At 48.5% G+C, this 22,663-nt stretch overlaps 8 protein-coding genes across 8 annotated transcripts; 4 read left to right on the plus strand and 4 right to left on the minus strand.

The window, feature by feature from the left end:
• Nucleotides 1-1,895: 1,895 nt before the first annotated feature.
• On the minus strand, nt 1,896-2,990 carry EDB91DRAFT_1081724 (uncharacterized protein; the record flags this gene model as incomplete). The annotated part of the gene is made up of 9 exons (XM_041315409.1): nt 1,896-2,120; nt 2,159-2,220; nt 2,276-2,348; nt 2,401-2,451; nt 2,508-2,577; nt 2,641-2,674; nt 2,732-2,754; nt 2,807-2,896; nt 2,953-2,990. The coding sequence occupies 9 exons, from the start codon at nt 2,988-2,990 to the stop codon at nt 1,896-1,898; spliced, it is 666 nt and encodes a 221-aa protein (XP_041177567.1).
• A 6-nt stretch (nt 2,991-2,996) lies between these two features.
• On the plus strand, nt 2,997-3,400 carry EDB91DRAFT_1130436 (uncharacterized protein; the record flags this gene model as incomplete). The annotated part of the gene is made up of 2 exons (XM_041318600.1): nt 2,997-3,117; nt 3,196-3,400. Coding segments are annotated over 2 exons (216 nt in total), but the record flags the coding sequence as incomplete, so codon positions are not given.
• Nucleotides 3,401-3,770: 370 nt separating this feature from the next.
• Nucleotides 3,771-5,567, plus strand: EDB91DRAFT_1222299 (platelet-activating factor acetylhydrolase; the record flags this gene model as incomplete). The annotated part of the gene is made up of 6 exons (XM_041320922.1): nt 3,771-4,173; nt 4,225-4,298; nt 4,351-4,490; nt 4,549-4,974; nt 5,022-5,088; nt 5,137-5,567. The coding sequence occupies exons 1-6, from the start codon at nt 3,884-3,886 to the stop codon at nt 5,565-5,567; spliced, it is 1,428 nt and encodes a 475-aa protein (XP_041177569.1). The 5' UTR covers nt 3,771-3,883.
• Nucleotides 5,568-5,734: 167 nt separating this feature from the next.
• On the minus strand, nt 5,735-6,241 carry EDB91DRAFT_1052557 (uncharacterized protein; the record flags this gene model as incomplete). Its single annotated transcript, XM_041313688.1, has 2 exons — nt 5,735-6,015; nt 6,079-6,241. The coding sequence occupies 2 exons, from the start codon at nt 6,239-6,241 to the stop codon at nt 5,735-5,737; spliced, it is 444 nt and encodes a 147-aa protein (XP_041177570.1).
• Nucleotides 6,242-7,694: 1,453 nt separating this feature from the next.
• EDB91DRAFT_1130453 (uncharacterized protein) lies at nt 7,695-14,305 on the minus strand. Its single transcript, XM_041318601.1, has 19 exons — nt 13,811-14,305; nt 13,237-13,753; nt 12,988-13,188; nt 12,822-12,938; nt 12,547-12,770; nt 12,118-12,499; nt 11,766-12,064; nt 11,401-11,719; nt 10,970-11,351; nt 10,234-10,922; nt 9,798-10,177; nt 9,588-9,741; nt 9,413-9,516; nt 9,063-9,362; nt 8,852-9,011; nt 8,368-8,804; nt 8,225-8,313; nt 8,093-8,177; nt 7,695-8,044 (listed from the first exon to the last, which is right to left on the minus strand). The coding sequence occupies exons 1-19, from the start codon at nt 14,189-14,191 to the stop codon at nt 7,988-7,990; spliced, it is 5,277 nt and encodes a 1,758-aa protein (XP_041177571.1). The 5' UTR covers nt 14,192-14,305; the 3' UTR covers nt 7,695-7,987.
• Nucleotides 14,306-14,390: 85 nt separating this feature from the next.
• Nucleotides 14,391-17,169, plus strand: EDB91DRAFT_1130455 (P-loop containing nucleoside triphosphate hydrolase protein). The gene is made up of 3 exons (XM_041318602.1): nt 14,391-14,572; nt 14,628-15,373; nt 15,428-17,169. The coding sequence occupies exons 1-3, from the start codon at nt 14,458-14,460 to the stop codon at nt 17,075-17,077; spliced, it is 2,511 nt and encodes an 836-aa protein (XP_041177572.1). The 5' UTR covers nt 14,391-14,457; the 3' UTR covers nt 17,078-17,169.
• On the minus strand, nt 17,170-19,816 carry EDB91DRAFT_1130457 (CTP synthase N-terminus-domain-containing protein). Its single transcript, XM_041318603.1, has 12 exons — nt 19,587-19,816; nt 19,427-19,534; nt 19,237-19,373; nt 19,151-19,183; nt 18,996-19,097; nt 18,750-18,944; nt 18,443-18,702; nt 18,259-18,391; nt 18,122-18,210; nt 17,908-18,065; nt 17,558-17,860; nt 17,170-17,507 (listed from the first exon to the last, which is right to left on the minus strand). The coding sequence occupies exons 1-12, from the start codon at nt 19,777-19,779 to the stop codon at nt 17,251-17,253; spliced, it is 1,968 nt and encodes a 655-aa protein (XP_041177573.1). The 5' UTR covers nt 19,780-19,816; the 3' UTR covers nt 17,170-17,250.
• A 1,125-nt stretch (nt 19,817-20,941) lies between these two features.
• EDB91DRAFT_329604 (uncharacterized protein) lies at nt 20,942-21,765 on the plus strand. Its single transcript, XM_041326878.1, has 3 exons — nt 20,942-21,258; nt 21,316-21,378; nt 21,434-21,765. Exons 1-3 carry the CDS (start codon nt 21,097-21,099, stop codon nt 21,728-21,730), a joined length of 522 nt encoding a protein of 173 aa, XP_041177574.1. The 5' UTR covers nt 20,942-21,096; the 3' UTR covers nt 21,731-21,765.
• The last annotated feature ends 898 nt before the right edge of the window (nt 21,766-22,663 follow it).

The raw sequence follows: 22,663 nt of genomic DNA on the forward strand, positions 1-22,663 counted from the left end.
ACAACTATGTATATTCCAAATCGAGCACTCGACGCCACGGGTCAAGGGCCAAGGCAGTGACGATAATGCAACAACTTGAAATCGAAGCAAATCGATCATCCAAGTGCAACTGCTGTGCACCGTGTGGTAAGTTCTCGTCGGGATTATGCAACCGCCATCGGCGCGCAAGTCTCCCGTTCCAAAACCCTACCGCCATTCCCACAAGGACGACTCAACTCAGCACGAGGAATGGTGGTGATGTTCGAAGAAGGCACGGGTCGATCATGTAGCAAGTTATCACCGAGCTCGTGGAAAACTGTGAGGTTTGCATATCCTCGCAGTGTTTCTGGCTAGTGGTGAGTGCTATTCATATGGTGTTCTATCACTTGGTTCCTGGCTCTTCAGGGCTGCATCGTAGTGCAGAGTCTAGACATGATGCGGAGAACTGTCACTGGCAGCAAAGTTCGTAATAACCCTGGGGCACCCATATGCTCACCTGTCTGATCCGTGCATAATTCAAATACTTAGTTGTCCTTGATGAAATGCTCTGCGCGTGGCAGTAGTGTCATGCGAGTATGGGGTATTACGATGTTGTTGCCAGAACAGTCGATCAAGGTTACCAAGATAAGGTTAATGTTGAAGGCAGTTGAAGACGTTGAACGGGGCAATGTACCAGAGCCGAGGTGACCTGCTGTACAGCAACGGAGAAATCCGAAACGCCTCACCGTAAGCCTCCGTTATATCCTGAACACCTTCATTGAATTGCAAATCTTCGTGAAATCTTTCCGTGAGTTGGGGGAGGTGATTAACAAGTATAGGTATATACTAAGATAGTTCTCGATATCCTAATGTCTTCGACTGGTTGCCCTGTATTTTTTCAACAGCACGTGTTTAATAAATCGATGAGACGCGATGCGTGCATGTACTTATGTACATAATCACCTCCCTGCTGGTGGTGCACTCCCTTTCCTCTGAACAGGAACCGTTATTATGCACCCCATTCAAAATGAATCATAGCTCTTGCAGGACGAAAGTCTAACACTCTTCTTGAATAATTCTGACATGCAGACAACTTATAACTATGCTTCTGTGCCAGGTGGGGTCTGGAACTCACCGATCGCACACCTCTTGCATAGTAATCGCGTGAATTATAGTTAGCTGACTACTATGACGAAGTGTCGAAATGCTGTATTGTGTCTGTCCCTTTCCCGACGAAAAGAACGTGTTTGTACAGCACTGCTAGTAGAAGCTTGGACACGAGGCATGTCATTCAAAAGCAATACGGTATAAGCAGGCGGCAGCGAGAATACACGTTTTGCGCCTGTAAATAGTAAAAGGCAGTAGTAAGAATCAGGAATGTGATGTATACACACATGCATGCCAATAAACATCGACGCAACTTGCCCATAACTCCGGCTGCGACATTAATGACGAGTCCTCAATCCCACCTTTTTCTGCGAGACGCTGCTCAATGACAAGTGTGTCCTGTTCTTTGCTTACCGTAATACGAAGGAATGGTCGTCTTCCTTTGATCTGGACTGCCTAGTAGAAGGCTAAGTGTTTCGGAGTCTACTGTTGCAGCGAATAAAAATCAGCGCGTGTTCATCGCGTGTTCACGTTAAGTACAGGCCGTCACCGCCACAGTCCGGTGGCAGCGCCCGCTGCTTTCTAGATATGTATAGCATATCGTTGTTGACGTAATATTATCTGGACAGACCTATAGAAGTCTGGAGACGAGCGCATTATAGAAATCGCATTGAATCTTCTTCAATGCAATGCAGTATTCCAAAGATATGGAGGCATCAGTCAACTCAACGCGGTACATCCGTTGCGAGCTTACAAGTAACCGAGTCAGGCTGTTGGGGCTCTATGAGGATGCTACGAAACGAAGGAGCACCTTGAAATACAGACAAAAATTATTCGAGTGCACTAAGTTCCTGGGTGATTGTGTAACGTCCAGTGGCCAGGTCCCGTTTGAGGGTCAAGATGGTGGTCTCAGGAAGGTCGGAAAGATCTTGCTCCCAGATCGGATCGGTGGTGATACCACATTGCACGGTTGCGGTCTCTTGATAATTCGAGGTTATGTAGGCGCGCAGGATCGGAGTGATAGCCGTGACGCCACGGCAAGTCTCTGTTTTGTACTGTAAGTTCCCTGTACCAAAAATAAAGGAAAGATGACATACTCGACGTCCTTGAAATAGAGCACCGGCTTAGGCACCGAGTCTCCCGGGATCATAATACCTGGGGTTAGAAACGCTGAGGCGGAAAAAAAACGAAGAAAATGATGGTCACAAACTGATTGCAATGTCCTGAACAACTCCAGTCTCGTTACAGGCCTCTAGATAACCATGAACTCCAGGCTCCGGGTCCTACACGAGGCATTCGTGAGCTGTCGAGAAGATAAACACAAGCCAGGCTTACAGAAAACCGGAACCCGTCATCCGTCTGGGTTAGGGTGGTTGTTTCGCCGTTCTGCATGATGTCTTGCGTTCATGTTAGGAACCGCAGAGTAGATGAGAGTCTCTCACGTTGATCCGGACGTAAGTTCCAGCGTCAACGATTTCCCCATCCTCGACCTGTACTTTGGAGAAAGCAAATCTATAGGTTGAACGAATCCGTGGTTATGAGCATGACTTGTGTCCTTTGAAGATATAAACTTACTGGTTCGTGTAGGTCGTGAACATGGTGTACCGGCCTGGGACGAGGAGTGATAGGTAAGTTCGCAATCGGGGAAGGATATGATAACACCCACCCTCCTTCCCACATGTGATGGCCCTGGAATATTGCAAGGTTAGAAAGTTATCGGGGCGAAAGCGGGGGTCCTGACCTCCAAACTAAAGGGAATGTTTTTTGGTAGATGCCGTCCGTGTCGCAATGGAAAGTGAGTACAAGTGTCGACACCTTGCCAAGATCTTCGCTGCGAGACGGTAGGGTAAAAAGTGATGAGGAGCGCAATAGCGCAGAGACACTCACGCCTGAAAGGTCAAGTTTCTGACGAAGGTGCTTGACATTGCTTGAGATCGAGTGTGGATTGAGAAGATTCGAGTTAAGAGGTTAAGAGGTTCAGCAAGGTCTTTTATATACTCAGGTCACAGACTCGGCTGTATCTGCTTCCTTGGGTTGCGATATAGGACCTTTCTGTGCCTTCGTATCAGACCTAAAGCCCTCTATCACGTACCGTGGGGATCCGCGCACTGCCAGCCTAGAAGATCGTACCTGCTCGCGAATTTTTGCTGTATAGCCAGTGGCAGCTCCTCCCGACCCTTTTCTCTTTTCTCCGTACCTCTCCGCCGGAAGCTCGTGGCTACCGTTCAGCCGTTGACACCCCGTCACGTCAGGTGCATAATGTCTTTCGTGGCCCCCTCCTGTTGACGCCGCATCCTTGGCGTTCCTCACCGTTCCTGTTCCTCAATCCTTTTGGGATCCCATGCTGCCTGGGGTCACCGAAAGTAATGGAATGAATGGGACAACAATCTTCACCTGAATGGGATTACTGTCAAGCCTGGGTCTATACCTGTCCATACGAGTTTGGCTAGTAGGAATGAGAAACATATCTTCAAGTTAGAGTGTTGAACCAGAACAGGGACCAGCGTCATCAATAATTCTTACGAAGTGGGACTCTGCTCAGCTAGATCAAGATGGCTACTCCGGTAATGATGTCTACGCTGAACATCAACGTTGCAAGCTCCTACGTAGTACATAGTGAGCATTGACACCGGTTGTGATGCGATAGGTAGTAGATCAAGTTCAAAATTACACTTCAGTCTCCAAACGTTCCCACGAACTGCTGAACTTACCCCACTTTACCCCATCCAAGTCATGATGCATGATGCATGACCCACTGAGGATATCGATGACATCGTTTTAAGTTAGCACTGGTACCAATTTCCTCTCGAAACCCATCATGTCTTCCTCACTGGAACAATCGAGTTCGACACCTTACGTCTCATCCTATTCTAAGCGTTCACCCTTGGGTGCACTGTTCTCTAGAACTTTGCCGAGTTACAGTGGTCAATATCCAGTAGGAGTTCACGATGTTGAATTGTCGATACCCAAGCAATCTTTTGGGAACTTCAAGCATATATCTATGCCAGACGCGGAGGCAGGTCTTACGATTGACACCGTGATGTTCACTCTGTTCTACCCTGCAACGTCACCTCATGACACAAGCCGTCAAGCTGTTTGGTTTCCGAGGCTCGCATTTAAACCTGTGTTGGATTTTGATAGATACCTGATTTTGAGCAGATTGCGTCAGACAATTGATGGCTTCCTCAAGATGGCCAAACGCACACCCAACTGTATTTATCGAGCAATAGCGTGTCTGTCTGTAACATATTCACACTATTTTCGGCTCACTCGGGTTTGTTACAGATCTAACTGCTGCTGCAGCTATCTGGGGTACGGCTTTCCCCGCGATCGAGAATGCGCCATTGATGTCACCACCGCCATCTGTGAGCAAATGGCCAGTCATCATATTCAGTCACGGCGTTGGCTGCTCACGCCTGATGTATGTGAGTGAGATGTTGAGACATAGAATACCTTGTGTCAAATCCTCATCTAATAATGCAGTCCGCTTTTTGTGGTGAGATGGCCTCGCGTGGCTACGTCGTAGTTGCAATTGAACACCGAGATGGTACTGGCCCCAGCTCTCGTATTACTGCCGAAGGCGGAATCGAGCGAGACTTTTACTGGCTGGATTGGTCAGACTTACAGTACGCTAAGCACCTGCAGATGTCCGTTCTAGTATTGCTCACACATACAAGCTGGGTAGATCTAGAGGAACAACCGAAAAATGATACCACACTTCGGCATGTTCAGCTGGAAGTTCGTAAAGCAGAGTTAGAACACGTTATCCGGGCCGTCTATCGCATTTCTCAAAGTGAACAAGTACCACAGACTCGCTTCTCCAGAGGGGCCTGGGATTGGACGCCTTGGACTTGCATAGACCCCTCAAACCCTATCATGACTGGACATTCGTTCGGCGGTAGCTTGGCTGTGAGTCCAGATTTACTTTTCTCATAGTTTTTTTTAACACAGTGCAGTTAGCTGCCGCCGCTTCCGGCAGCTTCCATTTCTCCCATGTAATTGTCTTTGACCCTGCCACACAACGTGATTGAGTATGATAAATTCCTCGTCAATCAGCTGATCGCTTTTCAGGACTTACGCCTTGGAAAGGACAAATATCTAGTCCCCTGCTGACCATCAATTCAGAAGAGTTCTCACTCGGAGCCGAATTTACCGTACTGCAGGAGGTCGCCACAACGGCATCTTCCTGGCACACATTCCTTTTGCGTACGTATAAAGACATCCTGATGTCGCTGATCCTGATTTTCCTTAAAGCTGGTGCGACACACCCGGCATTCAGTGATGTGTTTTTGATCCTTCCGGATTGCATCAATCGGCTTGTAGGACTTGCGGCAGACCCACTACACATAATTGGTTTGACAATCGATACTGTTGTAAAGTTTCTGGAGAGCGGCACTGAAGATGCATGGGAAGAAGTCCGGCGCGTGGACAGCCGTGTCGTGGTGTCTGGAGGGCTTCGCAATCTTGGAGAATTAATCAAGGTCCAACCTACATCAAGCTAATTCTATTATGAGGTTAAAACAAGCATCTAAATTTGTCACCGATGCGAGTACAATTGTCATGATGGTACATAGAGTATTACAACACAATACTAGGAAGCCCATAAATATGATAGTGCACGTGATATCTACTGTATGAATGGTTCAAACGATGAGTCTCCTGTGTCAACCTAATTTGACCGTCTTCTGGGCCCGAGTCTTCCCCTCCGCCATCTAATCATATTACTTGCATCAATTATCCTTCGAAGTTGAGCCATAAGATCTTTTGCCAAGAATACAGTCCCACTGTCTTCTTCATAGCGTATCCGGTCTTCGTCAAGAAGCTCGAGAATACGAATGTCCTCAGGGGACACACGTAGGTCATGCGAGTACTGGAAGATGGACACAAATTCATGTCGAAACACGAGAATCCCTAGAGACTCTCGTGACGTTTCGGATTTGATTGGATGCACTATGCAGATCGTAGGTAATGGCGATCAGTCGGTGGTCAGGTATTACGGTGCTGACAACCCACATTGAACCAGACAGATATCACCCTTTATACGCGCGAACGCGAAACGTGGATCCGTTTCAAGATGCCATGCCTGCGTCAAAATTGACGGAGTGGCAAATGATATCGAAGATGCTGACTGCCGAATGTGCTTATCGACATTGTATGCGAGGGTGGCAGCAGCCATGGACGAAGGAGAATGCAACAGACGGGTGAATTAAGCTGAATCCACGGGCGTATCGAGAGGGGGGGCGCGATGAACTCATGGTTGGATGAGCAAACAAATCTTTTATAGGTCACCGAAGACGCTATGTCCCTACATGCTCCGACCACGAGGAAATGACCTCAAAGCGGTGAGGTTTCAAATAGAGGGCCACTTTATGATCGGAGTCCTATTTATGGAAGCAGCAAGGCCAGAAGCCAAGGCCCAAGCGTCACAAGAGCGCTTCGGCTCGGGCACGGGACTTGTTCTTTATCTCAATTATGAGACTAGAACAGGCATCCAGATAATAAAGATAAGAGCCCAAGGTGACTATAGTCGTATGCCATTGATGGTGTTCTCTGGATTTTTGGCTCTATCGAAGTGCAAAGATCGTTCCATGGACCGAGTTGGCGAGAAAGGAGATGAGACTCCAAACAGCCACACATATCCCCTGGTTCCACGGGCTTCCAAATGATTATTAGTGTGCGTCACCATCAATGTCATCACTGCTAACCTTGTTGGTGGTTGAACTCGAGTGCAAAGTTTCGGTGCTTATCGGAATTCCTATCGACTCGTGAGTCATCCGACTTACTCACCGGTTTACTAAAACTCAAACGTCACAAATCGCCGAAAAGAGTGACCTTTCTTCTTCTTCCCCTCCTTTGATTAGCGTAAATAGGTCTAGCTTGCAGTGGTATGGCCTGGTATAGTTCAAACTGAATAAGAACCAAACCTTCGCTCTAATTATATGGGAATTTGACCAACCCGTGGGCCGTGGACTCTGGAGCTCCGCCGAAAACTAACAAGCCAATTGGATGTTATCAATCCCACAGTTCTGCAAAACTTTTAGCAAAACTTTTGTAGCTCCTCAATGCCACTCCACATTTTCTTTTGAAACTTTGTAACATTGTAGATTCATATCCCTTCTACATAGCTCTGATTTTTACTGATTTTTAAGATTTTGTGTTGTAGTGTCGGAGCAAACCCGAGAAAATTCAGGGTCTTCCTCTAATCTGCAAAATTTGGTCACAGCTTGTCACACCTCGGCAGAGTATCGGCGCACTCAGCTTTCGCTCTCCGCAGCTTGCAAACCAGTCGAAGTTGTGCGGAGTGTAGACCCGATGCCGCGTGTGCCGTGCCACAGATGAGGAGGAGATTGAATTACATATGCATCTCCCCCCTGTCTGGTGTCACGCTTCTGTACATGTCGTTAATACTACCACTATAGCACCTCAATGCAAGAGTATAACCTCTATCGAACTGGTGTTCTGACATCTATAGAAGGTATTTGTTGTGCTCCAGGTAAAACTTTACGAATACCTTTGCAGGATCTTTGGGATCTGGGTAATTTGTGTTCGACCAAGGTTGCAAAAATTACCACCATTTCATCTCTCGTAGCTACAACATCCAAGAAATTTTTATTCTACTTATACAATACGGCATCTATATAGGCACTCTATATATACTTGAATTTTTTCAGCGCCGGCCGACCATGGCATTGAAGTGCTATGAACATTTTTCATATTAGGTACCCTTTCATATTGGTGGGAATGATAGTATTTACTTCCGTCACTTCTGACAGGCTGCACTAATACTGGCAGGGGCTATTGATACACATAAAGGCGGATCGGTTTGTACCGGCAGAAGTCATTTACCAAACCAAGTGCTTTTGCGCAGTTGTCACTTGATCAGAACCAATTGTAATTCTAGCATTAGGATAGACACGGTCTTTCACAGCATATCAGACCGGCAAAGCGGGCAGCTTGATGAATGACTGCTTTTGAACCACTGAAGACCAATTTAGATCGTTAGAGGGGTCAAGTTTCTGATACTCACTTTGTACAAGCAGCTTGCATGGAAAGGGTTCTTACAGGTCTTGCAAGGCTTTCGTGGGAGGCTGCTGTCCATGACACTGATAATCCTGCGGCAAAGTAAAGACCAATACAACCATACAAGGGATTTGCGTACGAGTAGCAGATTGCACACTCCACTTGACCGGCAAAATGGAGGGTGACATTTTTCGTGAATAAAGTTAGGCCATCGACAATCCGACCATTCTGTGCGTGACACGTCAAAGGGGCCAACATTAATCATTACTATATATCGCTCACTTGTTGCCAAACAATCTGCTGTACTCCCAGCACCCAAGCTCTCCATCTATCTTCGGATACGCCGACCATCTTCGTATCACGAATGTCCAGTCGGTGTAATGGCCAGTCGTTTGGCAATCTTAGAGACAATTCCAGCACTTGATCATCAACCGTGTATGATGCCGTGACCTCCCCAGCGCTTGGTGACACTTTGACAGTGAGATTCTCAGTTGTGTGGAGCTCTGACGATGGATCAGCCAGCCGGACTTGTGCAAGCTCGGCTCTGATAATGCCTGGTGAGAAGTATGAAGCGGTGTAGTCCACCACGCGCGATAGTAGCTGTCTGTCTGAACAGTCTGAGATCCAGGTACGTATTAATGCTGGAACTGTTAGAAGCGCTCGGTGATAGATATGAGCAGCTAGTAGTCGCAGGCCGAGGACGCTTTCGGGCTCAAAGTCTGAGGAAAGTTAGTGCGAAAACATGATAAAAGACAGAACCACTGACGGTCAATGTAAAAATCATCAACAGCCCAGATATCGAGTTTGAACGGCTTCTTCTTTCCACTGAACAGACCCAGGACATCGAAAATATTGGGAATGAAGAAATCTCCGATGATACCCAGGCTCCTCATTTGATTGAAGTACTTTGACCTGACTTTGATAGACTGGATGGCGCGTTAGTTAAAAGAGTCTTATGAAGATAACCCAGCACTCGCCGCTTCAATGAATAAATCGAACATGATCATCCATGCTAGTAGATACCCAGAGACTTTGTGCAGTTCTGATGCATCGATCTCGACGGCGTCTGATTCAGAATCATGAAGTCCCTCCGCTAGAGTGAGACTCGATTGCAGAATCGCAAGAAGTTCTGCAGGTAGTTCTGCGCTGACAGTGTCTTCTGCGTCAACAGCAGATTCGATGACAAAATGTTCGGTTCGCTTTCGAGCTGCTTTGTGCAGGAGGCTGTACCCCATGCGTTGAACTTCGTAGGAAGGATCAGTGAGGAGATGGCACATCTAGACATAAGGTATCAGCATAGGCGCTCAAACATCATTTAAAACATTACCTCAGGCAGGGTTTTCTCGTCCACCAATGCGTCAGGCAACTCTTGCATAACTGAAAGTGCCAGTTCCCTGCACAGAGAACGTGGCACGGAACGATCGGTGTTATCTGCAACAACTTCAGTTTTCTGTGTCGCTGTCCGCTTGTCTGAGCTGGGACTGACCAAGCTTGGTGGATACCAAGGTTCTTCACAAGCGCCAGGATAGATTCTTTCCTCTTGTCCCAGCTTGCACGCAGTGACTTGTTGGTCAGAACCAAATCTTGAATTGCAAGGATCAGACGCAGGGATATCCCTAACATTGTCAATGTTGCGCTATCGGCAAAGGAGCAATTCTAGTTGGTGTAACTTAGCGGTGAGTGTGGCGAATTGTTATTCTTGGTTGACATACCTCTAGGTTGTTCTCGAGTACATCAAAGATAAACTCCCAGTGGTTCCCAGCGACGTTCTGCAAGATTGGGGCAAGATGGATGAACAAGAGTGTCATCATGCTCTCCACTTCTTCATCAATATCTTCGTCAGAAGAAACCCAAGCTTGACAGGTTTTCACGACATTGATGGCACGCTGTTGTGGCAAGAACACCACGTCCGATTCAGAATCAGGGGCTGTCCCTGCAAGACGACGGAGTAGGACGACTCCTGTCGTGTTTACCCTGCTCGCAGGTACACCCAGGATGTCTGAAGCAATCTCGTTGCGGTAACGGTCCATTCTCAATGGTTCTGGGGCAAATTCAGTGATACTGGCAAGGATGGCCAACGTGGTTTGCGGCGCTATAGGTGTTTCATTGAGTTGACATCGTCCACAACATCATCCAAATGTGGCTCACCTGTCTTTTCCAGGCTACGTGCCAGATTCAACCATTGGTCAGAATCTGCTTTGCTAGCGCTCGCGAATAGGTGCTTCAACACTGAGCGCAATACTAGTGCATCTCTGACGGTATCCTCCCTTCTGGCGTGATTGACAACGTCCACGACAAAAGATACCAAAGCACCTGATGAAGTTGTTGCGCGAGTAACTGTGCAAGCGCTGACAACCTGACTATGAAGACTATCGTCGCCCGTGGACAGGAGGTAAGTGGATAGTTGGTGAATCTTCCCAAGCAGTCTGCGTAATTCTGACCGCGATACATCTGGGCCAAACAATCCACTTGGTGTCGCTGGGACACTTAGAAGATCGTTCGCATATTGACCGAGTATTAGTAGATGTCGAAGTGCCCACATGTTCTCCTTAGCGATGCTCCGGTTTTCACCCAAGTACGCCAGGAGGGCAGACGTAGCCCTGATATATGGTGAATAGCCCCTTGAATCGAATTCCAGACCAGAGATGGTTGAGTTCTCAAACTCCGAGGTGGCCGGGATGATGGACTCGATGAATGCGAGACTGGGGTCTGGTGGGTCTGACGGAAGCGAGTCGATCATTGTTTTGAATTCGCCTTGAGTGGGGAAGACGTCTGCAAGTGGGGTGATGTCCATGCCTCTCGGTTTATGACTTATAACTGTTAGAATATCTTCTGGTCTGAATACGTTTTAGAAACGCAACAAAATATGTGAAGGCGCACTGACCGCGTGGAGGTAGAGCAATCTTGGAGAAGATCTTTCAACCTCTCTTTAATTAGGCCACTCAGGACGCTCTGTAGTCCAGTATCGGCCTTCGAAACCCAAAGGTCCCAAACTCCTCGTGCAGCATCGATTGTAGGTGTTTCCAAAGTGGGAAACGTCACCGGAAGCAGATAGCCTGCAATGAAAACGTTTGGGAGAACAGATGCCAGTGAGTCACCAGTGAGTTCATGGTTCTTGCTGAGCATGATGCGCGTGAACTCTATAACAGTGGATAACCCAGTGAACGGCGTATTCGCTGTGTACAGAATATCGTCTACGGTGGACGATAATGACGATACCAGCGTTTGGAACAAGATATCTTGCCCATTCTCGGAGAGGAAAAAGCCTAATGTTCAATAGTAAATTGGGCACACCGAGACCAAAGGCGGGCTCACTTTGCGCTTGGATGAGTCTCTTTACCAAATCGCGGCGAGAAGTCGGTACATCTCCGTTTAACACCTCAAGAAACAGGTGCTCTATGACGCTATCTAACTCGTCGTCCTCGGGTCGTAGATATTTGGGACATTTGTCAGTGTTAATCACGTCCAGCAGTGACGACAAGGTGTCGATCTGTTGGGAAATATCGACCAGTAAAACATGCCATAGCTCCAAACAACGATCCTCGTCATTCCGACACGACATGAATGCAGAAATTGCCTGCGGAGAAGCTTGCAAAATACGGAGCGCATGGTGAACGAACATGTTGTCCATTCTCTGCCAACAGTTAAGAACGGTACGTAAGCGGGGAAATGTTACATACCACAGCAAAGTCGGAGTGCTGGAATAGATGGGATCCGAACGTCTCCATAAGCGTGATCACAACACCGATTTTCTTCGAAACTTCAGCACTGGCCGCGTCAGAGGCAAGGACCGTCTCGCACTTCCCCACAGTTTCCTGCACATACTTGCCTATCAGAGTGCGTGTAACCTCTGCGGGAAGGTCTTCGGTTTGGAAAGTGTCCACGAACGTCCGGAGCACCGTAGGCGTAAGAGATAGACTCTCGTCATCTTGAGAAAGGATCGCAGTGGAAACAGTATCCCAGGCAGTTTTGAAAAGATCTGTGAAGGAGACACGTATTAGATCAAAATGGCGGTGGGCGTAGTATACTCACCAGCGTTCATGCGATGTAGAGAGAGCAGCGAACTAGCTATCAATTTCCCCGCATCATTCTCGTCGGTTCTTAGGCGCCTTGCTTTAAGTTCTTCCCAAATACGCGTAAATTGAGATCTGACAAGTTCGTCTACCACGTCTTGTCGGCGTGTGCTATTTGGCTCCAGGATATCTGAGACAGACCCGGATAACGCTCCATGGTCCTGGGACCCACTCGACAGTCTTCTCAAAAAGAACACCACACATTCCAGGAGAGACGAAAGGAATGAGGCAGAAGGCACCTTCCTCTCTAAAGAACTCAGTGCACGGCCGTCGATCGCTGCCCAGAACGAAGTGAAGAAATCGTCGAGGGGCATCCCCGTCCTAGAGGAAGCTGCAATAACCTGCTAGACGGATTACTAACGGCAAGATATTGCAGTAAAGGACATACGGAAGATGGAATCGTCGATAAAACAACGAGGACGGTAGGATACCCATCGACAGGTGATCCAGCACATCCAAGCTCAAGGAATTGAAGAAACTCGCGATATGCCTCAAAAGACTTTTCCTTGCGAGTTGTAGTCTCACGCTCCTCGCTATCCGAGTCCGACTCATCGCCATCTTCGTGTTTATCTGGATCATATGCCGCTTCAAGAGTCCACGCGTTTGGAAACTCTGGAAAAACATTGGCAACGGTTGACGCCAAGACTATTAAAATCGATTTACCTTTGAGAAAAAGTAAGACGGGTTGGAACAAAGTGTTTCTTACTCCCGGGTCCGTTTCAACCCATGCAGAGCGAAGTATAGCAACACTTAATATAGGAATAAATGGTTCAATAGCGCCTGGATACTAATTAGCGCCACAAACAAACAAAAAATGTTCTCAGACCACCTTTGTAACGCTGCAGCAGTACAGACAATAATGCCCACGTGGCTTGGCGTACTTGAGGTTGCCCATGCCCGAGACCATGGATTTCAGGGTCGGGAATCCAAGGCGCATTCTCACCGCAATACAATGACGTCCACAACAGTGGGTTAGATAGCAGCCCAGATAGATCGTCGAGAGACGTGATCTTTGATGCGAGGCGAGCATCTATAGGACTATGAGGAGAACTATAAGCATTATTTTGTCCTAGCTTACCAAAGAGCCAGCGGAAAGCGCTCAGTGCACCGAAACGAAGACGAGCATTCCTGTCAAGATCACTTTCTTCATCCGCCTTGTTAGATTCCTCCATAGGGGCCGTCGGAATGAATCTCCCGCCGGGCTTCTTGATGCCCGGAGTGGGAGCTGCGACTGGTGCAGCAGGGTTAAGGTTAAGATACACTCCTGGAGGGTCCAAAAGAGTCCTTTGAAGAAACTCCATGATAGAGGCCAGCATTTCGACGTTTACCAGTGTTTCTCCATCTGCACCTGAAGAGGAGATGATACTAGACCAGGACTTCTGTCCCTGCAGAGATACCTGACGGTCAGCATCGTGAGCGAGCATGCACCATGTACCCATAAGAGCCTCGATTTGCTCAGATGTTACAGTCTCTCTCAAAAAGAAGGTGGCGGCATCCCGGACTGCACGGATGCGTAGGTATGAGAAATGGAGTGCAGCAGCCAAGAGGCGGATCCGGCGAACGGGATGTGTGAAGAATACAGGAGCCCTATGAAACTAGATGCAGTGAACGTCAAGATATGAACCATGATGCATGATGGCCAAATAACGCACCCAAACTGGTAGCATCGTGACAAGTGCATCGCATTCCACGCTCTCATCCCCTTTCCTCGAACTTTCGTCGATCCACTTTGACTGAAGTTCTTCCAGAGCCCGTCCCTTAGTGACTGGATCCTTCTTTCCCAAGGATCGAAGAATGATGACAAGTTCCGGTGGTAGTCTATGTATAAGGCCGAGAGTATCGAGCGGATCGGGCTGTGGTGGGGCTGGCTTGGATGGAAGTATGTAAACTTTCTTCCTGGGCTCTTTCTTCTGTCCTTTCTGTTTCTTCTGCTTCGGGATGACTGGGACTTCCGGGGATACAGCTACAGCTGCCTTGCGAGCATTCTTCTTCCGTGTACCCGAAGATGCCGAGGACTTCTGGTTCTTCGGCATCGTAAGCGAATAAATGTGTATTTAAAAGCTAACAAGAGCTACAAGAGCAGCGTGCAGCGCTGAGCGATAATAATCGGTTGCGATTACTAAGATGTGATGGAAGTGGTGGTAGGGTATACTAGTGGTTGTTTGTACTTATTGAATCCTAAAGCCTTTGATTTCCTTTTTAGAAAAAAAAGGCAAAGTGCGGTTCTTAAAAACTTCCTTCGACTTACCATTAATTTGTCACGTCGTGATCCCTCTATTTTGAGGTTCATAGCTCGTACATGACGTGCAGTCTGCTCGCTCGAGTAACGACAGCCTCAAGTAGAGTATGCTTTCGTTCACAGCCCTTTCTTAGGCAAAGTCATGAGTTTGTGACATTCAGCAGAAAACGCGCAGGTATGTTCATCCCATATCTAGCCCAGATGCGGTTGCAATAATTGTTACTTCCCAGGCGTTTCCATTCTCCGTGTTCATTCACGGAAGTATGAATCTACTGCCACAGCGCCCGCAGCTTCTCCTTCATCTTCTGTCACGCAGCAAGACAGTATCGCGGACGCTCCAGCATCTACAGGTATCACAGCTGGTAACCTTGCTCTCGAACCACCATTATGGGAGTCAACTAAAGGCATGATATCCTCCCCGACGCTCCGTGCTATCATCGACAAGCCCTACCAATTCAAAACGATGACCCCCGTCCAAGCGGAAGTCGCAAAGCTTCTCCCAGAGCTTGCTCACCCTCCCGACCCATCTAATGAAGTCCCGAAACGCCCGCGAGATCTTTTGGTCAAGGCCAAAACTGGTACCGGGAAGACTTTTGCGTTCCTAATACCGGCAATCGAGGCTCGCGTGAATGCTATCCACGCTTGGGGTAAGCAAGCGGTTCACGATGCAGGCCTAGCTTCAGACCACCATCTTGAGGCGCAAGCCAAGAGACAGTTTGCTAGGGAACATGTCGGTACCCTTATTATCAGCCCCACGCGAGAGCTCGCTACGCAAATTGCCAACACTGCCATCCAGTTGACGCATCATCACAAGGATTTTGAGGTCAGACTGTTCTTTGGCGGAGCAAGCAAGCGAATGCAGATGCGTGACTTCATGAAAGGGCGGAGGGATATTGTCGTAGCTACCCCCGGGCGACTTCGCGATTTGTTGCAATCGGAGCCTGAGGTAGCGAAGAGTATCGGGAAGTGTAAAATGGTCTGCCATCCCGCGTGTTCCACATTGTCCCCTTGCTTACCAAAATTTGGCTAGGTGATATTTGACGAGGCAGATATGCTTCTCGATATGGGCTTCCGGGACGACATTGATGCTATCATGAGTTATTTGCCGCCTAAACCTGAGAGGCAGACATTCCTCTTCTCAGCGACACTTTCTCGGACCGTTCGCCAGATCGCACAGACGGTACTTGCTGAGGACCACAAATTCATCGATGTGGTCCCTGAAACTGAGTCCCCAGTCCATGCACACGTCCCCCAATATCACACCGTCCTCTCCAACGCGTCTCAACAGATCCCCCACCTCCTTCGTCTCCTCGCACACGACCAGCTTACAAACCCAGGCAAGAGCAAGGTCTTGTTGTTCCTCCCCACGACACGCATGACGCAGCTTTTCGCGACACTCACTCGCGAGCTCTCAAAAACGGTATTGCCTGCTGGGGCGAACACTAAGGTGTACGAGATTCACTCCAAGCGCGCACAGGACTCACGCATAGCCGCCTCCGATGCTTTCCGCGCTGACAAGTCCGGGGCATCGATTCTCGTCAGCTCCGACGTCTCTGCACGAGGCGTGGACTATCCAGGGGTGACGCGGGTCATTCAGCTCGGCATTCCCGCTGCTACGGAACAGTACATCCATCGTGTCGGACGAACTGGTCGCCAGGGCTCTACGGTTGGACGTGGGGACCTGGTTCTTCTGCCTTGGGAAATCGGCTTTTTGAGCTGGCAACTCAACGAAGTTCCGCTCAAGCCAGTCACTTCAGATGAACTCGCCCGCCAAGTCCGAGACCTCGCAGCTCAGTATGACGCCGATCCTCACGCTGTATTCAAGGATGTACCAATCAAGCCACAGGACACCAGGGGTCGACCAATCCGGGGCGCACCCAAGATGTATGATGCGCCACTTTCACCGCGTCTTTCCTCAGAAGAAATCCACAGCACAATCGCGACGCTACTACAACATATCGACGAAGAAGCCGTCAAGGAGACTTTCGCTTCCTTACTTGGCTATTACATTCCCAAGTCTCCTGAGCTGCGAGTTCAGAAGGGTAATATCCTCGCTGGATGCAGAAGTTGGGCAACGGATGCATGCGGCCTATCTAAGCCTCCGCACGTCAGCGACGGCTTCCTGCAGAGGATGGGCCTTAACGACGGGCGCACGAAGCACTTCGGCAAAGCGTACCAGGAGTCTAGGTCTTCTGCGAGACCTGTGAATTCATGGGACACGAGGAGCAAGCAGAACAAACGGTCTTTCGAGAACCCCAGAGGAATCTTCCGCCGGGACGAGCAGTCAGATGTCAATGACCGCTCTGGCAACACTGACGAGTACCGTGGTGCACGTTATGGGAGAGGGGAGCCCAAGCCTCGTAAAGAGTGGGATCGTGATAATGACCGTTCTGACAACGTCGACGAGTATCGTGGTGCACGTTATGAGAGGGAGAAGCCCAAGCCACGAAGAGAGTGGGGACGTGACAGTGACCGGTCTGGTGAGGAGTATCGTGGTGCACGCTATGGGCAGGATAAGCCCAAGCCACGCAGAGAGTGGATGCGTGATAGTGACCCTTCTGGTGACGTTGAAGAATCCCGCGGTGCACGCTACGGGAGGGATAAGTCTAGGCCACCGAGAGAGTGGGTCCGTGATGTTCCCCGCCGCGAGAATAGTTCACGCGGGTTCGGGAGTCGGTGAAGGATGGGGCGTGGCACAAAACTAATGTAGACCGCATACAATACATCACTCAACGTTCGTTAGCTTACATTTGCACTTATTAATATCATCCATAGAACGTTTGCAATGGCATTGATTCCACTCTGGGCATATAGTAATTTATGGGTGACAACATGTATGTCTTTACTAATTTTTTAGTCGGTTGGTGGAGTCATAGTTCCGACGCCATTGGCAATCGGATGTTCCTCCGTACTTGTCCTCAGTACCTCTTCACTAACCATCGAGTGTTCGGGGTGAGGTGGGCGGAAGGATTTTAGTTGCTCCTGGATCTGTTCCTCAAGATCGGATTGTCCACAAGACGCTGCAATGAAGCCTAAGAAGGGCGGTGAAGGATTGAGCGGTCTCGAGCACAATTCGGGATGAGCTTGCAAACCCATGAAAAACGGGTGATCTGCAATGATGAATCTCTATAGTCTTCAGATCGATGGCACATGACAATACCTTTGAGTTCAAGGATCTGCATTCTCTCCCCTTTTTCATCCTTGCCAACGAATGAAAGACCGCTCTCCTGCAGACGCTGCACCTGTTCTGGGTTGACTTCATATCGGTGACGATGCCTCTCCCACATTTTTTCAGTGCCACCATATAACTTGCGAGCCTTGGACCAAGTCTCAAAATTACGGTCGAATACAGTGGGTCGAAGACCAAGGCGCATTGTTCCACCCATATGAGTGCGTGAGATCTCTGGCATGAAGATGACAAAAGCATTTGGAGTGTCGGGAACGAACTCGGTCGATTGAGCATCTGTGGAAGATAAGAGAAGTAACGGCTAACGAGGAAATGGAACAAACCGGGTATGCCGAGCACGCTACGTGCCCATTCGACCACAGCCATCTGGAAGCCCAGGCAGATTCCAAGGAAAGGAATTTTCTGCTCTCGTGCCCACTTGATAGCCAAAATCATGCCCTCCGTGCCGCGCTTCCCGAAGCCACCTGGAACCAGAATACCGCTTTCCTGATCTGAGTACAAAGCGATCTCCTGATCATATGTATGACCACCACTCACCCAGCACCAACGACTGCTCGCCATGCATCGTGGTATTTGGCAGGATCAGACTCCTGTGTCAAAGGCTCCAGGTCCGATGATTCAACCCACTACGCATCATCAGCAAGAGTTTTTTATTCTCGGGAAACCAATCCAACCTGAATAGTGAGTTTTCTGCGAATGCGGAATGCAGAATGTTCAAGAGCTTTTACAACAGACATGTACGAGTCTTTCAGGTCGGTGTACTTCCCGACAAGAACAATTTTGACCTCATCGAAGAGGCGCTCTTGCCTAGACAATGAGCAATGAGAAAGGAAGATAAAGGGAGATAAATGGTAATACCCTTTCGTCATGCCTTTCCAACTCGCTTCCAAAGATAGCCCTTTGGAAATCCACTCCTCTGTAATGTTCAAATTTGCGAGATTGAGCCGCTTGCGGAGATAATCGATAATTTGTTGTGATTGCAAGAGCAGAGGGACGTGATAGACAGATGAGACATCATGGACACCTATCACCTGCTCCGACGCAACGTGACAGAACATTGAGATTTTGTCCTTGGTAGAGGGTTCGAGGGGTTTATGACCCAATAACCGGCATGCAATCTCCAGACAACGTCAGGTGTGCCATTTGAAAACAACACTCCACTTACTAGGTCGGGTAGTAAACCAAGCCCACGTAGTGCATGCACAGTAGTTTGAGTTGGCTTCGTCTTCTGCTCGCCATGCATATCGGGAACAAGCGAGACATGAATTAATGCGAAATTATCGTGTCCAACGCGAAATTGGAACTGGCGCATTGCCTCTATGAACGGCGCCGACTCGATGTCTCCGACAGTGCCGCCAAGCTCAAAAAAAAGTCAATATCGTGACAAAAAGTGTTGCATGTTGATTCTCACCTCTACAATACATACATCAGGTTCCTCGCCTGATTCATCCACTGGCACTTTTGAAACACGTTGTATCCAATCTTGGATCGCATTCGTTACGTGTGGCACGATCTAGCCACAAGGATTAAGAGTAGTGAGGTACGTAAAATTTGTCATAGACGTACTTGGACCGTTTTTCCAAGGTACTCCCCTCTCCGCTGTTCATCATCATAAACTCCAGTCAAAAGCTGTAAGATAATATGAAACTCACCTCCCTGTCAATAACTTCGCGATAGATCTTACCCGTAGTAATGTTATTGTCTTTGGATAGTGTGACGTCCAGATATCTTTCATAATTGCCCAAGTCTAGATCTACCTCACCCCCATCATTGAGAACATAGACTTCACCTGATGGACAAATCTTAGAAGTTTGCGGAGGGATCCTCGCGCTCAGATCTCACCATGTTCTGTCGGTCGCATAGTACCTGCATCTATATTCATATAAGGATCTATCTTGATAGCTGTGACCTTGAGGCCTGCAGTTTTCAAGAGCAGGCCCGTTGAGGAGGCTGGGGGTGATCATAAACAACCTAGTACAGCGTCAAAATCGCTGTGTCGCACCGATAACACCCTTCCCGATCCCACTAACAACACCTCCGGAAACGAGGATGTATTTCGTCATCGCTGCAGCAATTAGGCAGGTGGCAAGCAGATATGAGGAGCTCGCGAAAGACCGCGAGCGGAACGCGTCGAAATTTTGAGTCGTGATCAACACAAATAAGTCCAAACAATATAGCTCATTCCCCTGAAACATCGGACGTACATGGGAACTGGAGATTAAGATACACCGGTACGGACAGATCGACTTGGAAATCAGCAGGTCCCGCCACAATTGGATTGTAATTTCCACATTACATTCGAACATTCGAATGAGATATTTAATTATTTAATGAACAAGGTGCCGTTTCGGAGCCTGCCGGAGATTCAGCACCACGCGTCCAGTGACTGAGCGAGACGCCTGATCTTTACCTTTTCGCTAACTGTTAATGCAATCCAGATCAATTTTTTGCATGGCATCACGCAAAATCGCTGTTTGTTTGCCCGCCCACCCAGCGGCTCAATCCATCAGCGTCCAGCCCGAGCTAACCACTCGGACACAGCCCAACCTCACGATGCCCTTGCATTAGATCTATTCGTCACAAAGCAACAGTCGAAGTTGGATCACAGAATTTGTGGTTAGCTAAACACCCGCCTACAATTTTATGTACGACTTGAACGAAGATAGCCGTTCCTTCTAATAAAGCACCGCGTGCGACGGATACCGACTCACGAGCATGTGGGTCGCGGTATGGCCTTCGAGACCAGAAGTGCGTCATTCCTGCGCTAGTCGTTGTGGTAGGGCACCTCAGACAGTAGTGACATAGTGTGAGCCAGCAGACCAGCCAACGTGCCATCTTTATGACTAGGGGACGTCAACTAGTGTCAGGGCACAGTGATATACCATCAGACTCCAAAGTCAGCAGCTTGGTCTCAGTAAGTACTTGATCTGCTGTGACATATGGTCAAATTCCCACTGCCGGTCTTAGTAGGGCCTGACGCCTGTTGCGTGAATATAGAGGACGTCCGGTGCGTTCCGAGTGCTGTTGGTCCAGAGGCATAGGGAACAGCAGTTGAGTTTGTCGGGCACAGCATTCGATTCGATCATGTATTGGACTCAGCGACGTAAGTCTGTCCCTGTCTGTCCGCTGCAGTGTATGAATATATGAATTTCAAGCCAAGCGGAGTTCGTGAGCGAGTCACTGGTCAAAACTCAAATAAGTGCGTTCCTAATCAAGTGAGCGCGTCAACAAGTTCAACACGCGAGATTCTACCCAGTGCTGACAGCATCTTTTCTTCTGATCCTACATGTAAACCGCTTGTTCGAGCCCGTTGCCCACCACCGATGAGTGAGCGGATCTAAGTTGTGGGGTTGAATTCAAATTGCCCCAGTAACTCAGTGGTGAGTACAGCATTCGATTGATCATAGGGGCTAGTACATTCAATTCGCTGCAGCGCATTCACAGAAGTCAACCGAATTGAGTCGCCGAGACTCTCTCAGAGTTCCGCTACACACACAGCTTCCGGCTCCAGGATGAGACCCCTCTGTTGTTTGCTGGTGAATAAAAGGTCTAAAATGTCTACCATATTTCTCCATAACTCTTCACATCAAAACATCATGTACTCCAAACTCATCAGTGTCGCACTCGTCTTCGCTGACTCTTTGGCTCCGACTGGCGCAGTCCCTAATGACAAGGTATGTCGTCACTTTCCTTGACTAGTACGTCGACATGGAAATCTTAACCGTCATCAGCATCTTATGGCTCGGGCACCTGTCTCGTGCGATGGCTTCCAGCCTTGGCAGCCCAATGTTGCAGTGAGTGTTACTCGAGTCATTTTGTGAATTTCTTCCGCTCACATCTCCGGCACAGTATGCTGTTGGCGCTCCGCCTGTTATTTCTAACAACCAACTGTGGACTGCTAAACAATGGAGTTGGAGCAAAGTTCCCGATACTTCCGCCGACGAATGGACGCTGAACGGGCCTTGCATCACACCGATTAAGAACAACGTCGATTGCACTCCCTATTCCGCTTGGAGCAAGGACAAACAGTACTCTGAGAACAGCAAGGTGACTTTCAATGATCACCTCTGGATCTCTGTACAGTGGTCGTCGACTAACTCGCCCGGTGACGCCTCCGGAATGTGGAAGGATTTGGGTCATTGCTAATCGCTTTACTTATCCTTATCTTGTTTGTACTCCTTATTACCAAAGGAACGGTTCGCTTGGAAGGACTTTTCTATGGACATTTGACTAGCTTGCTTGTGTTCTTGTCATTCGATGTGATTCTGTCCCTTGTAACTTGTTTATTTCGCGTGTTATTTACTGGATATTGCTTGCAAACATTGACCTTTGGGAAAGACATATGGTTCATCCGCGAAACGGAAATCAAGTGTTCCCAACATCCTTCAAGGGTCGGGCTCAAATACTGACGTTCAAACATATCATTAGAAAGCCGTTAGCGTAGTCTTAGCCCTCAAAAAGTCCGCTGTGCACTCTCAGAGGGCCTGGTTTCATGAGCTCGAGGCTCAAGCCAGGTCACTCCAGAGTTCAAAAAGCAGGACACAGCACTGTTATTATATCGCTGCAATATATCTTCAAGTCGGACAGGATGACTTCCGGGCAAAATGTCACTCCCCTGAATCGTCTGTGAACAACGATGAGGAGAGGATATCAATTTAACCAGTTTGCAACCGACTGTTACGATACATTGGACATGTTGACCTGAGCAGGCATCTCCCCTCCCATTGCCGCCATCAGATTCTACGCCGCACGAGTTGCCATTTCTCATCGAGTTTTCAGCGCAGCGCTTGCAACATGAGGCACTATCACACATATGCATAGAAAATATGGTAGCTGAGATAGTAAAGTTGGCACTGACCTGATACAGAACGGATGCAGGCGCGCTCAGACTAGCGGCTGTGGTACTGAGTTGTAACCCGCACACCCACGAGAGATTGGATCACTGACGTACAATTTTTCAGTACAAGAGACATCCCCAAGAATCCGAATCACTAAGCTGGCCCTTTGTACAAGACCCACACCGATGCCTCCATTTCGGGCCACCGACTACACCGTCATGACGAGTCAAGATAAACGGAT

The sequence above is a fragment of the Suillus paluster genome (genome assembly GCF_016628075.1).
Source record: "Suillus paluster strain FC165 chromosome Unknown EDB91scaffold_23, whole genome shotgun sequence".
NCBI classification, from domain to species: domain Eukaryota; kingdom Fungi; phylum Basidiomycota; class Agaricomycetes; order Boletales; family Suillaceae; genus Suillus; species Suillus paluster.

Excerpts from the sequence above, each read along its gene's own strand:
- EDB91DRAFT_1130453 (XM_041318601.1), bottom strand. The coding sequence starts at position 14,191 with ATGCCGAAGAACCAGAAGTCCTCGGCATCTTCGGGTACACGGAAGAAG. Across the intron at positions 13,189-13,236 it reads CGCTTTCCGCTGGCTCTTTG|ATGCTCGCCTCGCATCAAAG; the intron begins GTAAGCTAGGAC and ends ATAGTCCTATAG. Across the intron at positions 8,805-8,851 it reads TGATGATTTTTACATTGACC|ACTTTGAGCCCGAAAGCGTC; the intron begins GTCAGTGGTTCT and ends AACTTTCCTCAG.
- EDB91DRAFT_1130455 (XM_041318602.1), top strand. The coding sequence starts at position 14,458 with ATGACGTGCAGTCTGCTCGCTCGAGTAACGACAGCCTCAAGTAGAGTA. Across the intron at positions 14,573-14,627 it reads ATTCAGCAGAAAACGCGCAG|GCGTTTCCATTCTCCGTGTT; the intron begins GTATGTTCATCC and ends GTTACTTCCCAG. Across the intron at positions 15,374-15,427 it reads GTATCGGGAAGTGTAAAATG|GTGATATTTGACGAGGCAGA; the intron begins GTCTGCCATCCC and ends AAATTTGGCTAG.
- EDB91DRAFT_1130457 (XM_041318603.1), bottom strand. The coding sequence starts at position 19,779 with ATGTTTCAGGGGAATGAGCTATATTGTTTGGACTTATTTGTGTTGATC. Across the intron at positions 19,535-19,586 it reads GATCGGGAAGGGTGTTATCG|CCTCCTCAACGGGCCTGCTC; the intron begins GTGCGACACAGC and ends GATCACCCCCAG. Across the intron at positions 19,098-19,150 it reads ACCTTGGAAAAACGGTCCAA|ATCGTGCCACACGTAACGAA; the intron begins GTACGTCTATGA and ends CCTTGTGGCTAG.
- EDB91DRAFT_329604 (XM_041326878.1), top strand. The coding sequence starts at position 21,097 with ATGAGACCCCTCTGTTGTTTGCTGGTGAATAAAAGGTCTAAAATGTCT. Across the intron at positions 21,259-21,315 it reads GCGCAGTCCCTAATGACAAG|CATCTTATGGCTCGGGCACC; the intron begins GTATGTCGTCAC and ends AACCGTCATCAG. Across the intron at positions 21,379-21,433 it reads CTTGGCAGCCCAATGTTGCA|TATGCTGTTGGCGCTCCGCC; the intron begins GTGAGTGTTACT and ends TCTCCGGCACAG.